Source organism: Chelonia mydas, chromosome 12 (assembly GCF_015237465.2).
Source record: "Chelonia mydas isolate rCheMyd1 chromosome 12, rCheMyd1.pri.v2, whole genome shotgun sequence".
Lineage (NCBI taxonomy): Eukaryota > Metazoa > Chordata > Testudines > Cheloniidae > Chelonia > Chelonia mydas.
In genome coordinates, this window is record NC_051252.2 from 15,253,163 (window position 1) to 15,266,444 (window position 13,282).

At 37.8% G+C, this 13,282-nt stretch overlaps 1 protein-coding gene across 12 annotated transcripts in view; it reads right to left on the reverse strand.

The window, feature by feature from the left end:
• Positions 1 to 5,000: 5,000 nt before the first annotated feature.
• The window catches only part of CYLD (CYLD lysine 63 deubiquitinase), a 46,773-nt gene continuing 38,491 nt past the window's right edge, over positions 5,001 to 13,282 (reverse strand). For all 12 annotated transcript variants that reach the window (XM_043525972.1, XM_027822131.3, XM_007059660.4 and 9 more), the window contains 3 exons: positions 12,900 to 13,018; positions 11,433 to 11,649; positions 5,001 to 10,270 (listed from right to left, as the gene is read on the reverse strand). In XM_043525972.1, coding sequence (XP_043381907.1) covers positions 10,086 to 10,270; positions 11,433 to 11,649; positions 12,900 to 13,018 — 521 coding nt within the window. In that variant the 3' untranslated portion in view covers positions 5,001 to 10,085. The remainder of the gene's footprint in view (positions 10,271 to 11,432; positions 11,650 to 12,899; positions 13,019 to 13,282) is intronic.

Below are 13,282 nucleotides of genomic sequence, written 5' to 3' on the forward strand. Positions count from 1 at the left end.
TTTCTACATTTTCAAATATATTGATTTCAATTACAACACAGAATGCAAAGTGTACAGTACTCACTTTATATTACTTTTGATTACAAATATTTGCACTGTAAAAATTATAAAGAAAGAGTATTTTTCAATTCACCTTGTACAAGTACTGTAGTGCAGCCACTTTATCGTGACAGTGCAACTTACAAATGTAGTTTTTTTTTGTTATATAACTGCACTCAATAACAAAACAAACTTTAGAGCCTACAAGTCCACTCAGTCCTAATTCTTGTTCAGCCAATTGCTGAGACTAACAAGTTTGTTTACATGTACAGGAGATAATGTTTCCCGCTTCCTATTTGCAATATCACCAGAGAGTGAGAACAGACAGTTGCATGGCACTTTTGTAGCCGGCATTGCAAGGTATTTACATGCCAGATATGCTAAACATTCATATGCCTCTATATGCTTCGACCACCATTCCAGAGGGCATGCTTCCATGCTGATGATGCTTGTTTAAAAAAAAAAAAATGTGTTAATTAAATTTATGACTGAACTCCTTAGAGGAGAATTGTATGTTTCCTGCTCCACGCTTTTACCTGCATTCTGCCATATATTTTGTGTTATGGTAGTCTAGGATGACAACCCAGCATATAGTGTTTGATTTAGGAACATTTTCACTGCAGATTTGACAAAACACTAAGAAGATTCCAATATCAGATTTCTCAAGATAGCTACAGCATTCTCCCAAGGTTTAAGAATCTGAAGTGCCTTCCAAAATCTGAGAGGGACGAAGTGTGGAGCATGCTTTCAGAAGTCCTAAAAGAGCAACACACTGATGGAAACTACAGAACCAGAACCACCAAAAAAGAAAATCAACCTTTCTGCTGGTGGCATCTGACTCAGGTGATGAAAATGAACATGCGCCTGTCCACTCTGCTTTGGATCATTATCAAGCAGAAACCGTCATCAGCATGGACGCACGTCCTCTGGAATGGTGGCTGAAGCATGAAGGGACATACGAATCTTTAGCCCACTGGCACATAAATATCTTCCAATGCTGGCTACAACAGTGTCATGCAAATGCCTGTTCTCACTTTCAGGTGATATTGTAAACAAGAAGCGGGCAGCATTATCTCCTGCAAATGTGGACAATCTTGTTTGTCCGAGCAATTGGCTGAACAAGAAGTTGGACTGAGTGGACTTGTAGGCTCTAAAGTTTTACATTGTTTTATTTTTGAATGCAGTTTTTTTTTTTTTACATAATTGTACATTTGTAAGTTCAACTTTCATGATAAAAAGATTGCACAACAGTACTTGAATTGAAAAATACTATTTTTTTTGTTTTTTACAGTGTAAATATGTGTAATCAAAAATAAATATAAAGGAAGCTCTGTACACTTTGTATTCTGTGTTGTTAGTGAAATCAATATATTTGAAAATGTAGAAAACATCCAAAAACATTTAAATAAATTGTATTCTATTATTAACAGCACAATTAATCACGATTAATTTTTATAATTGCTTGACAGCCCTAGTTCCTAGTTATGCCAATAGACTTCCTGTATGACTTTGAGCAAATTACCCAATTGCTTTGTGCCTCTCCTCCCACCCCCACCAGTGTGGTGGGAGGTAAACACCTAGAGAATCAATCCACTTAAAGAGAGTGCTGATTTCTATAAAGGGATGGATTGGGGAGGGACACTTCATCTACACTAGCAAGTTTTACAGCATAACTGTCAGCGAGGAGTGTGGGAGGAGAAGGGATCACACCTCTTGGCTGACATATCTATGCCTGCAAAACTATACTACCACAAGCGTGTTTTTTGGCAACCTAGCTAATGTTGTTCAGGAAGCTGGTTTCGCTATGCCAGCACAATTCCTTCCGTCAGCTTATGCTCTGCCAGCAGCTCTGTTGTGTAGACAAGCCATTAGAAAACTGTTGTTCCAAACACAGTTAGCGCTAGATAGGTATAGAATAGGGAATCTACCTTCTTTTTCTTGTTTACAAGTAGTTTACTGTAATTTTTATGCAGTAAGTTCTACCACTCATTTTTAGACAGTAACTTGCAATTAGTTTGGTTATAACTCAAAGTATGTTTATTGGTTGTGATTGGACCAGATTCTTGTGACATTGCACTCCATAATGCTTTATAGAAATATGCTTATGAGTGTAAATATGACATAACTGGAATATGTTTTATGCTAGATATGCCATGTAACCTATCTTTGCAAAGGTTATGTTCTACTGAATGTATTCATCCTATTTATATGCATGTATCATTTTTATATCTGAAGTTATAAGTGTTGGCTCTATGCTTGTATTTAAAGCGTTTGCAGTAGAAAGCACCCAAAGCAGATTCAATCAACATACGGGTTAGTCAAGTAAATGGAGTACTTGGCTAACAATAGACCTTGATAGACGCCAATCCACATCTGAGCATTCCTGGGAAGATTCCTGTAGAGAATTGAGTCATGCATGGACATGTGACTCCAAAACTCCAGCTTGTAGCTGTGATTCTACACAGGGGGAGAGAGGGGTTTCCACCCACAAGACAGAAACTATATACGCCCCTGGGAAACCCCTTCATTTTGTCTTCTGCTGGCTCAAGAAACAGCCTCTCCACCCCAAACAGATGCCTGAAACAAACTAGAACAAAGGACAGTAAGTACAGGGGTGTGAGTGATTGCTGGACCCAGACTAAGAGGAAGTAGAGTCTGTAAAAGAAGCTTATTGGAACATCTCTGAGGGTGAGATTTCCCTGCATTTAGTTTCTTATTGTATTCGGCTTAGACTTGTGTGTTTTATTTTATTTTGCTTGGTAATTCACTTTGTTTTGTCTGTTATTATTTGAAACCCCTTAAATCCTAATTTTTATATTTAATAAAATCACTTTTTACTTATTAACCCAGAGCAAGTATTAATTCCTGGGGGAGCAAACAGCTGTGCATATCTATCATCATTATAGAAAGTGAACAATTTATGAGTTTACCCTGTGTAAGCTTTATACAGAGTAAAAGGGATTTATTTGGGGTTTGGATCGCATTGGGAACTGGATAGCTAGGTGTTGGAGACAGGAACACCTAGCAGTTTTCAGTTAAGCCTGCAGCTTTTGGGGGTTGTGGTTCAGTTAGGTCTGTGGTTGTAGCAGGCCTGGCACAACCAGGCAAGGCCCTGAAGTCCCAAGCTGCCAGGAAAAACAGGCTCAGAGGTAGACCCAACACATCAGATGGCAGTTCCCAAGGGGGGTTCTGTGACCTAACCCATTACAATTCTCATCAGCAAGCCAGCCCTTTGTGCTTCTGGCATGGATGACTAGGGCACAGATGATGGAGAGGACGACAGGTTTCACGGGTTACTATCGGACAATTGGGGTTTTCTGTGGCAAGTCTTGATATCAGGTCTACAGCTAGAGATTAAACCGATACTATGAACAAGAGGTTAAGTGCTTAAACCAGGACACTGCTGTGAAGGTGACAGCAGCCCTAGCTTGACTATTAAGAGTCATAGGGGGATTTAAATCTTTCCTCCTCTCTGACAAGTGTGAATTTACTACTGCAAATTAAGCAAATTCAGTGTTTTCCTGCAGCAAATACTTGCAGACAGAACACCCTAGAGAACAAATTTTCGAGACTAAGAAAAATAAAGAAAGGCTTCTTAAATACAAGCGTTTTGTAAATGAATTAAAACTAGTAACCCTGCTCTCCTGCTGGTAATAGTTCACCTTTCCTGATCACTCTTGTTACAGTCTGTATGGTAACACCCATTGTGTCATGTTCTCTGTGTATATAAAATCTCCCCCCTGTATTTTCCACTGAATGCATCCGATGAAGCAAGCTGTAGCTCACAAAAGCTTATGCTCAAATAAATTTGTTAGTCTCTAAGGTACCACAAGTACTCCTTTTCTCTTTAAGTTAAAACTAGTAATCTTTCAGTAAACTGAAAATTATAAATCCAAGTGCAGTTTTAAACACCCAAAAGCACTTCAGAGTTAATCTCCTTTTGCCAAACACCACAGAGGACAATACTTCCAAATCAGGTTTTTCAGCTGTTACAAGTCAGTGTCCTCCTGTGATGAGATATCGGAAACATGCAGCCCAGTTTCCAGTAGTCAGTCATTTTTTATGTCTCAACTTTTGGCAAACTACTTGGTTCAATGTAGGCAGAGGCTTCCTGGTACTAGGGGTGGGGGTTGTTTTGAATACATTTTCAGTGGTGATTGCGAAGTCCTAGACTATAAATTTATTTTAAAGAAAAGTTACATTACGCAAATGAGAGTGGCTCTCTCAGCTAACAGACATTAAACAAAATTGACATTATAGCAATATTACACTTATATGGAGAGGTTACTCACCTTGTATTAACTATTGTTTTTTTGAGATGTGTTATCCCTAATGTGTCCCAATGTCAAGTTTCACATACACTCACCCACCTACTGCCAGATAATTTCTGCCTAGCCACATCCTTGTGCTCTGCCACCCCCTGCCCCCCGCCAGACATAAGGGGTAGTTTTGGAAGGGATATTAAACCTTGTGCTTAAGGACAAGCCAGCCAATCTGTAACTAATAGAAGTTAAGAAGTTTTCCCGAGGGGAACCTAATTCCACAATTGTCTACTGTAGGATTTCTTGCACTTTCTATTGTCACATCAGGTACTAGGCACTTCCCAAGATAGAACATAGTCCTAGATGGGACCCCGATGTGATCAGATATAGCAATTCCTCTGTTTCCTGTACAGAGAGATTGTAGAAAGTTCATAAAAAACACAAACTAGTTCACAGGGTGAAGTCAATATTTCTATTTCCAATACATGCAGATGACCTCTAAGCCCCTGAAGAAATGAGAGCCAGAAGAATGTTAAGTTTAATAACAAATATCAATACAGAAATAGTACAGGCCTTTCCAGTAGCAATTCATTCTTCTCTGAAGTTACCAAAAACTATAAAGGCTAAATCAGGGCAACCTCATTTTTAACTCTCTAACCACCCTAGGAAAGGGTCTTTTTAAATTTAAAGAACTATGTATGCACAAAAACTTGGTATGTTTATTTAACAAAATACCAAAAATAGAGCAGACAAATGCAAAACATGCTTCATTACAATGGCAGAACAATTAACTCAGACCTTAAAACAGGCAGCCTTAATAAAGGTAAAGCTTAATTTAACCTTCATGCCAACTCAATCTTTGAACTGTAGGAGTCAAACAGAAAACATTTTGTGGTTTAATACTACAAAGCAGACTATCAAGGACTGAGGTGACAAGCTCATCCATTCCAAAGGAGTGTAAAGTGCACAATAAAAAAATTTTTTTTTAAAAAAATGTATTGAACTGAAGTAACTGACTGCTTATGACCATGAGTAATAATTGTTACAGCTACAGTTCCTTAAAAGGAAAATTCTCACCCCATATAATAAAAACACAATTACATTTCTAAGAGCCGAATATCAGAACAAACATCAAATACATTAGAAATTCATTGCACAGAAAACGACAAGACAGTCACTGAAAAGACCTCAACTGAACATAGGTCTTCATACGTTTTTCTTCCATCACCTCCAAACCGAAAAACCAGAAGCAGCTGTGTGTAATGCACGAATCTATGCTGCTTGTGCATTGATGTATGTGCAAGGAATTGCTTTAGTAACCTTTCTCTGACCTCATAACCCCAGCCTAAGTATATGACCATTGGTGTGACCTGTTCATGTTTCCATTGATTCCAAGTTTGTTCATTGAACTAAAACTTAATACACGGGTGTGTTATGTGCTGTTCCTGGGGCCATCTATCCAATTTAAAAGGTATTTAGAAGTTAAAATTCATGATGGTGAACCATGTTATTTTCACATCAATTTTAGTGGTTTAAAGTTTTCCTTAAGCACACTTGCAGAAGGGAAATCTTAGTTTAAATAATAAAATCCTATCCTCTGAACATCATTACTTCAGGAGAAGACAGGCACTTCATTACGATAGTGTAAGAACTGAAAAGGGAGATTTTCAAAATAATAAAAAGGATGCTAAACATCCAATTCCCACTGAACATCAGGGACTTGGGCAACCAATTGCCCTTTGGTGATTTGGAAAAAAAAGTCTCCCCCAAATGCATGTTGGCATTGTATAAAACAGTGGTAACTGCTTAAAAAATGCTGACTTTCTGTAAGCTCCCTTTCCAGGAAATAATGGAGTGTAAAGAAAGCATCTTTTCTTCCCTACAGAATCTCAAATTCCTTTTCATTTTTTTGTTGCCTCATAAATAAGATGGGGTAACTGCCTTGGATTTACATCACTCTGGTAAATTTGTACATTATTCACAAGTTATTCTTCATAGTTTAAACTTCTCTTATTGAAGTCAGTTTTATATATTTGCATAATGCTTTCAGTAAAGAGAACCAGAATGGTCAACTTCCATACTCTTTAAAACACACTATACTGTGTCAGAGTATGTATCTGTTTCTCTAATCTGATGCAAAACTATGCCATAGAGTAATACGAAGATTGAGATTAGAAAAATAGTTCCTTTCTTCCTCAAAAGTGTTTCCAAACTACTACAAGCATCTCTCCCACCTATTTTAACTCCTCAAGACTAGATTACGAGCTATATAGCAAACCACCGTATTAACATACAATCCCCAAAGTGGTGAGTGGTTCATAATTAAACAAATGCATACTGCACAACCCGATTATTAAAACGATATTAGACAATCACCAAAAATGTACAAAGCAACACAGACATTCCCTCAATTCTTTATACAAATTTTCCAAGTATAACAGTGAAAAAAGTATTTATGTAAGAAATCACTCTCTTTGGAAAGAAGTCCAATGATTTGAGAGGGAGAAGCCAAGAGGCCATTTATATTGGCCCTTACTCACATTGGTCAGTAGTCATTTCTATTCTCTCTGAAACATTTGGGTCAGTGGAACTACTCAGCTCTGATTGATTTTTCTAAGCTCTCTCTCAGTTTATTTGAATACTTTCAGCTAAAATGACTGCACAAGCCTGCCACTGGTTTTTTGTTTGCTCCCCCCAACCCCAACAAAAATATTTCCTTTGAGTTAAATTTTGTTTTGAAAAAAAGTACTTTTCTTAAAAAGTCAATTTGAATAGAAAAAAAAAATCAAGTTTTGTTTTGAAAATCTTGAAACTGATTTTTTTCTGACTGACAATTCCACACATTCAACACATTTGCAAAATATTTTGGTCAATGCCAATCTGCATTTTTCCATTAAAAATTTTCCCCCAGCTCTTCCCACCACTGATGGTCATTTGAAGAGCTAGAGATAGCCTTTTCAGTGTCTTGCCTGTGGACATGGTAGGAACAGAAGTTTTTCCTACAATTTTTCATGGCAGCACATCGGTATATTTAAAAAAAAAAAAAACCCACAAATAGATATTTGGACCGGAAGAGTGAGAGGTGTCCAGTGAAAAGGAGATGCTGAAGGTTTCATTCTTCTCACCAAAACTGTGTGTGGAAACTATAGAAAATAACTCTGGCTGGATATGTACCACACACCCAACTGCCTCTTCCTTACAGAAGTAAAGTAACCTCAAAGCAGGATCATCATCCACCTCTTCACCCAAGTTCTCCCCCAAAAGAGAAACCTTCTTTTCATAGAAACTGATAAAGCCACCTAAAATCCCTAAGGGCTGTTTCTTGTTGGAAAGGAAAATCAAATGTGTGCATCACCATAATCTTAAAATTTGTGAGATGCACTCGGATACGAGGCTGATGAGGACCATAGAAATCAAGGACAATATTTAAAAAAACAAAAAAACCCCACACAACACCTTTACAGTTAGTGGACTTGGCTATTTCTAAGCAGAAGCTTCTTCCCTTTTTGTTCTTCAAATGTTCCTGCCTTTCCCCTATATGCACTTCAAATAAGTCTGAGATTCTCAGGTGTTAGGAGGCAGCTTGCTGCTCATGTTTTCCCTGGAGCTGGCTAAATATCAGACTTATTAACAGAACAAATGAAAGAAATGCATAGGAGTCGAGCACATGGCTCGAAAAATCCACTTATCACTGCTGAGCCAAAAGCCATTGCTAGCCTGAGGGCCTAAACAATTTCTGTTAAATTTAATTTGTTTAAAGTAAATTGTCACTAGCCTTTGTGCTTAAGATAACCTAGTAACAGAACTGAATGTGTTGACTTTTAGTCTGTAGAAAGACAACTTGTGTGCACGCTTTCTCCAGTAGTTGTGCGGCCCCCACAAATGAACAGTTTCATAGTTGTTACTCAGTTTCACTGCCACCCAGAGTTCTGGACCAGGAGGCAGGCCCTGGAGTTGCACAAAGAACCAACCACCTACCTGAGGAAGCAAAGGCTATGAAACACAGACGTGTTTCTTCCTCCTCACATCTCACAGAAGCCAGGAGGCTCTTTGAGTGTCAGTCTCTTCCCCTCCTCAACAATCAGGCAGCTCTAGAGAATGAGGAGATTAAGTTCTCTCCCTATGTTCCCATTAGCTATGATCTGGACTTAATACCAATTTTTCCCTGCATCTCACTAACTCCAACCATTTCCTTACCCATCCCCTAACTTTGGTACCAACCTTCAGCTGGCAGCTTTTAGTCCGCCAGCTACTCCAATGCAATTCTCAAGTCTTGCCCTAACATGTATCTAACAATCAGCAAACAGCCAGAGAGAAATATTCTACATTTTCTGGCACAAAAGTGCAAAACTAACCAAGTTTTTACAATATTCTGAAGGCAAAATCTTTTGGTATTTGGTTTATTTGTTTTGTTTTAAATGATAGTGTGTTTATCTGTTCTTCATTCTTTCTACAGAGTAGATCCCAGAGAGGCTCCTGTAAAACATGTAAAATAGCTCTTACAAATCTGAAAATATGTGCTACAACCCACAATAATGCAGTTTATGACCTATAATTATTTCTACAACATCCAAATTTTTCTGTATACACATGACATTTCCAAACATTTTTTAAAATAGTTTAGACAGAAGTAGCTGAAAGGCAATTAATATAATAGAATTCCATCGCAAATAAGAATCAACTTCCAAGTCACAAAATATCAATAATACTTTATACAGTGATTTTTTTTAAACTAGTGTAATTCATTTTTTGTTCATACGCATCAAGTACCAAGTAGAATGTTTAAAATGCTATTTTTTAAATTTGTAATTTTATCTTTCCTGATGTTCATATTTTTAACATTGATGATCCCAAACAATGAAAAATTTAGACCTATTACACATAGCAGCTCAGTACGTTGTAGGACAAAGTGTCAACTTCATTTTACTAAGGACTACAGATTCTACTTTATTAACACTCCCTGAGGCAATAAGCCACATTGTTTAGCTTGCCATCCAACATTTGTATATATTTAATTTTATGTTTCGCAAAAAAAAAAAAAAAAAAATATGAAAGACACTTCCATTTGTTAGTTCACGTATCTACGGTTACGCTTGGACAATATTGCCCCAGTCCCTGAAGAAAAAAGTATCACATACGAAAGGACAGTTTGTTTGACTCGCCCAAATAAAACAGGAATAAAACCCTCAGGAATAGAGCAGTTTTGAGATCATGGGTGTTGTGAAGACCTAGAATTCTATAGAAGTAGACATGCATGATATCAGTAGACAGCTAAGGGCTAACAAGACCACAGAAGTAAATTGTAATGATCTTAATAAAACCAAAATTATTCCTTCCTGACGGCAACTGTTTGCTACAGACCAAAAAAATAAAAAATCATCCTTGGTCCACAGAAATACACTGAGCAAGTACACAGCGTGTGTTTACATTTTCAATGGACTAAGGAGGATTTTCCTGTTACGTTTCAGCTTCTCATTTCAAAAACCAACATATTATCAATGCACTTAACTTAAAGCTTTAGTTTTTAGCAACTTCATTTAGACTTTGTTTATAAAACAAACACACGCGCACACTTCCTAGAGTGCAAAATGCTTATTAGATATTTCAACAACAGAACTCTACATGTAGTTTTTAAAACATTCATCTTTTTGTTCTAGCAGTCAGCTTTCCCCCTATAATAGCATCCATTGCCGGCAACGGTTGCATCAAAACTGACTATGGTGTATAGTGAATGCAACAGTAGAAATCTGCGTACAGTTTTTTCTCCTTTCCAGAGTATAATGTTCATTTGTACAAGCTCATGGTTGGGCTTTGATACATGCACATGTAAGCATCACAAAGCAGTCTTCGTGCACATCCTTGAATTTTTCTGGAGTCCAGTGAATGTAGTTCTTCTAGAGACATTTTTAGGTACTCTCCAACTTCTGGGCATGGTGTAACTTGTGGAATGTTAAAACCATTCTGGCCTCCTTTTGTGGGGGAAGCAAGGAGAGAAACAAGATTAGGCTAGCATCTTAAACATCCATAGTTCCTCTTTAATGCGTACATCTTGGAGATGTCTCAAATCCAAAGCTGTCACTGTGGGCTACTACATGGTGAACTTCTGTATTAAGTATTAACACTTCCAATGATCGCAACTGCCACAGTACGCTTTTCTAACCCCATGGGAACCATTTGTAAGCTTATGGAAACTTTGTGAACAAATATAAATTATTTTGGTCTTATCTGTTTATATGAAACAAGATTAGTGAATTAATTCCCATAGCTAGCATGAGGACTTGACAATGTTTCTGTCAAACAGCATTGCTGTACCACACAAAACCATCATCACCCCAATCTTCGCTACTTGCCTAACTAATGGGGTGCTATCAGGTGTGCTGACACATTCAATAGGAAAGTGCAGTTATAGTCAGAAAAATTACAACTTAATCATCAGATCTGCTGTGTGCATCCAGTCAGATTTGTGTATTTTACTGGACTTTTACTTTTGTAACTTTTTATTCCTGTTAGCAATACAGCTATAGGAGAGAGAGCTGGTGTCTACTGTGGCTTGCCTATCATCATTGGAGCTACTTATAAACATTCTGCAGTTGGCATTGTATTAAACTATTAATGTGCGAACCACAAAAATATACAACTGTTCTTAGTCGAACTCCTGTTGTATCTATTACTATCTGCTTTTTTAAGGCACTAGCCACAAGTACTGAATGTACTGTCCTCCTCAATTCACCAGTGTTAATTCAGAGAACGTCAATTAAAGAAAATGTTATCATAGGATAATGGTCTCCCACTGCTACCAAACCAGAGGACACTGATTTTGCAATAGAGAGAGATTTTATTTCTATTATGCCAAAGACAGCTACTGTTTGAATTGTTTAAGCCTGAGATTTTGTAGAAGTGAGAATGACAGTTACACACTGTAGAGTTATTAAATAGCTACATTCCAGTGGATTTAAACTAAACAAAAACAGATTTCTGTGTCTTGGCATTTAAAAAAAAATTACTTTTCAAGCCTCATGACATATAAAAAGGTATGTGTTCTGGTACTGGAAAACTTTTAAAGTCACAGTATTTAAGAGCTAACATTTTTTAATGTGACAGTCTAACAGAAAAAATTAAGTAAAGATATACCATCCCGATCTGCCATGCTGTCAAAGAAGAGCCAGGCGGAGTCATCCCTCCCATATTTAACAAAAGCTACATAATGGCTTGTTTCTATGCAGAGAACAGCAAATAACTCCATCTTCTGGCAAGGGATACATCCATGTCTCCAATCCCAGTCTGGTAGATCTTTAGGAAGTGACACTGGATTGAATTTATGACTCTGTCTCTTGGGATGTAGGTGAACCTAGAATTAGGTCAATATTTCAGAAAGAGAAAAAAAACAAACAAACCAAACAAAACCAAACCATCCCACCCAAAAAAATCCCAACCAAACCCACTTGAGGGCCAGACTCATGAAGACAATGTAGAAAATCGGTCTTGTTTTTGGCTTAAGAGTTGCTTGTTAGCTAGTTTTTGGCTTGTAGCTTTTTTTTTTTTTTTTTTTTTTTAAATCAGCTCCGGGCAAGCACGGGCTGATCAAAGTCAGGGGTGCACAGAGGGCCCACCACAGTCCCAGACTGCCTGCTGGGGGGGTTCTGGTCACAGTGTTGGGGTTCTTAGAGATTGGCTTGTTTGGCCTTGTTTTGAAATGGGATTAGCTTGATTTTTGGCTTATTGTGAGTGTTGGAGTGCTTATTTACCACGTGAAAGTTGGTAACTGTGTTGGGGGGGCGGCACTCTTTTTAAAGGCTGTGTGAATTTTAGTATTTATGAAAGGGCAGACTGACAGCACTAGACAATGAAGTCTGTCTTAACCAAAGAACAGGTCTGACATGGACAACAGCAGTGCAAGTTCCCCTATGCTGTCTCACCAAATGTAGCTCCAACCTGCCATGGAGAAGTCCACTCTAGAGATGAGAGGAGTTCAGTCTCCAAACCTATTCAAGTCTTTGCGCCGCTCCTCCCGCAGACTTACAAAAATAATCATCACTATTGACACCTTTAGTGGAAACAGACATCTATCTGTCCACTGGGAACCATATCAAGACCAGAATAATTTAACACGTCAAACAGTATGCCAAACCAGACAGCCAAACAGTAACAGTAACCAGACATGCCAAAACAGTAACCAGACAGTACTTGATCACTACTACCCGGAGCTGAATTTGAACGAGCAACACAGGAAATGAGTAAAATGCTTTTACTATTAGGTGCACTCCTGTTGACCAAAGTTAAAGGATACCAAGCTCCTGTAACCTGGAATTACTGCATTCTCCTCACTGGTTCACAAGGTTGGACTGTATAGTTACCAAAGGCTACAGTAAATGCTCAACTGATGTAGTCATCAAGGGTGTGTTAATGAATTAAATCAAGAGACTGATCTTGTTAATGAGGACTGCACCCTTCATGTTGTGCCCAATTGCCAATATCCCTGCTTCCACGTGTCAGTCTGTGCCTTCTGATACTACTATACTACACCAAGTTGCGAGTACACATTAGTTTAAAAGGACCATAGAATTTAAAAAAAAAAAAAAAAAAAAAAAGTACACTTACTTGTGTGTTGCAGGTTTTACAAAACTGCTTGATTTTTCCAGCAGAAATGTCAGTATCTTCATAACATTCTCTGCATTCATACATTGCAAGTCCTCCACATATACGGCACTGCCTAGGAGCTACATTGTGGTTTAAAAAAAAAAAAAAAAAAAAAATGCTGTGTCTCACATTTTTGTACAAAAGATCTATTTTGACGTAAAAATAGAACCTACATTAAGCCAGTTAACATCATTGCTGGCAATTAAAGAAAGAAAGACAAAAAATAAAAAAAAGTCCATCATTATTTTCTGTGGGCTTACTTTTGCTCTTCTACTAGTCTACAGCAGAGGGGCTGGGGGGAAAGAGGGAGACACACACACACACACACTTAAGTATTAGTCTTA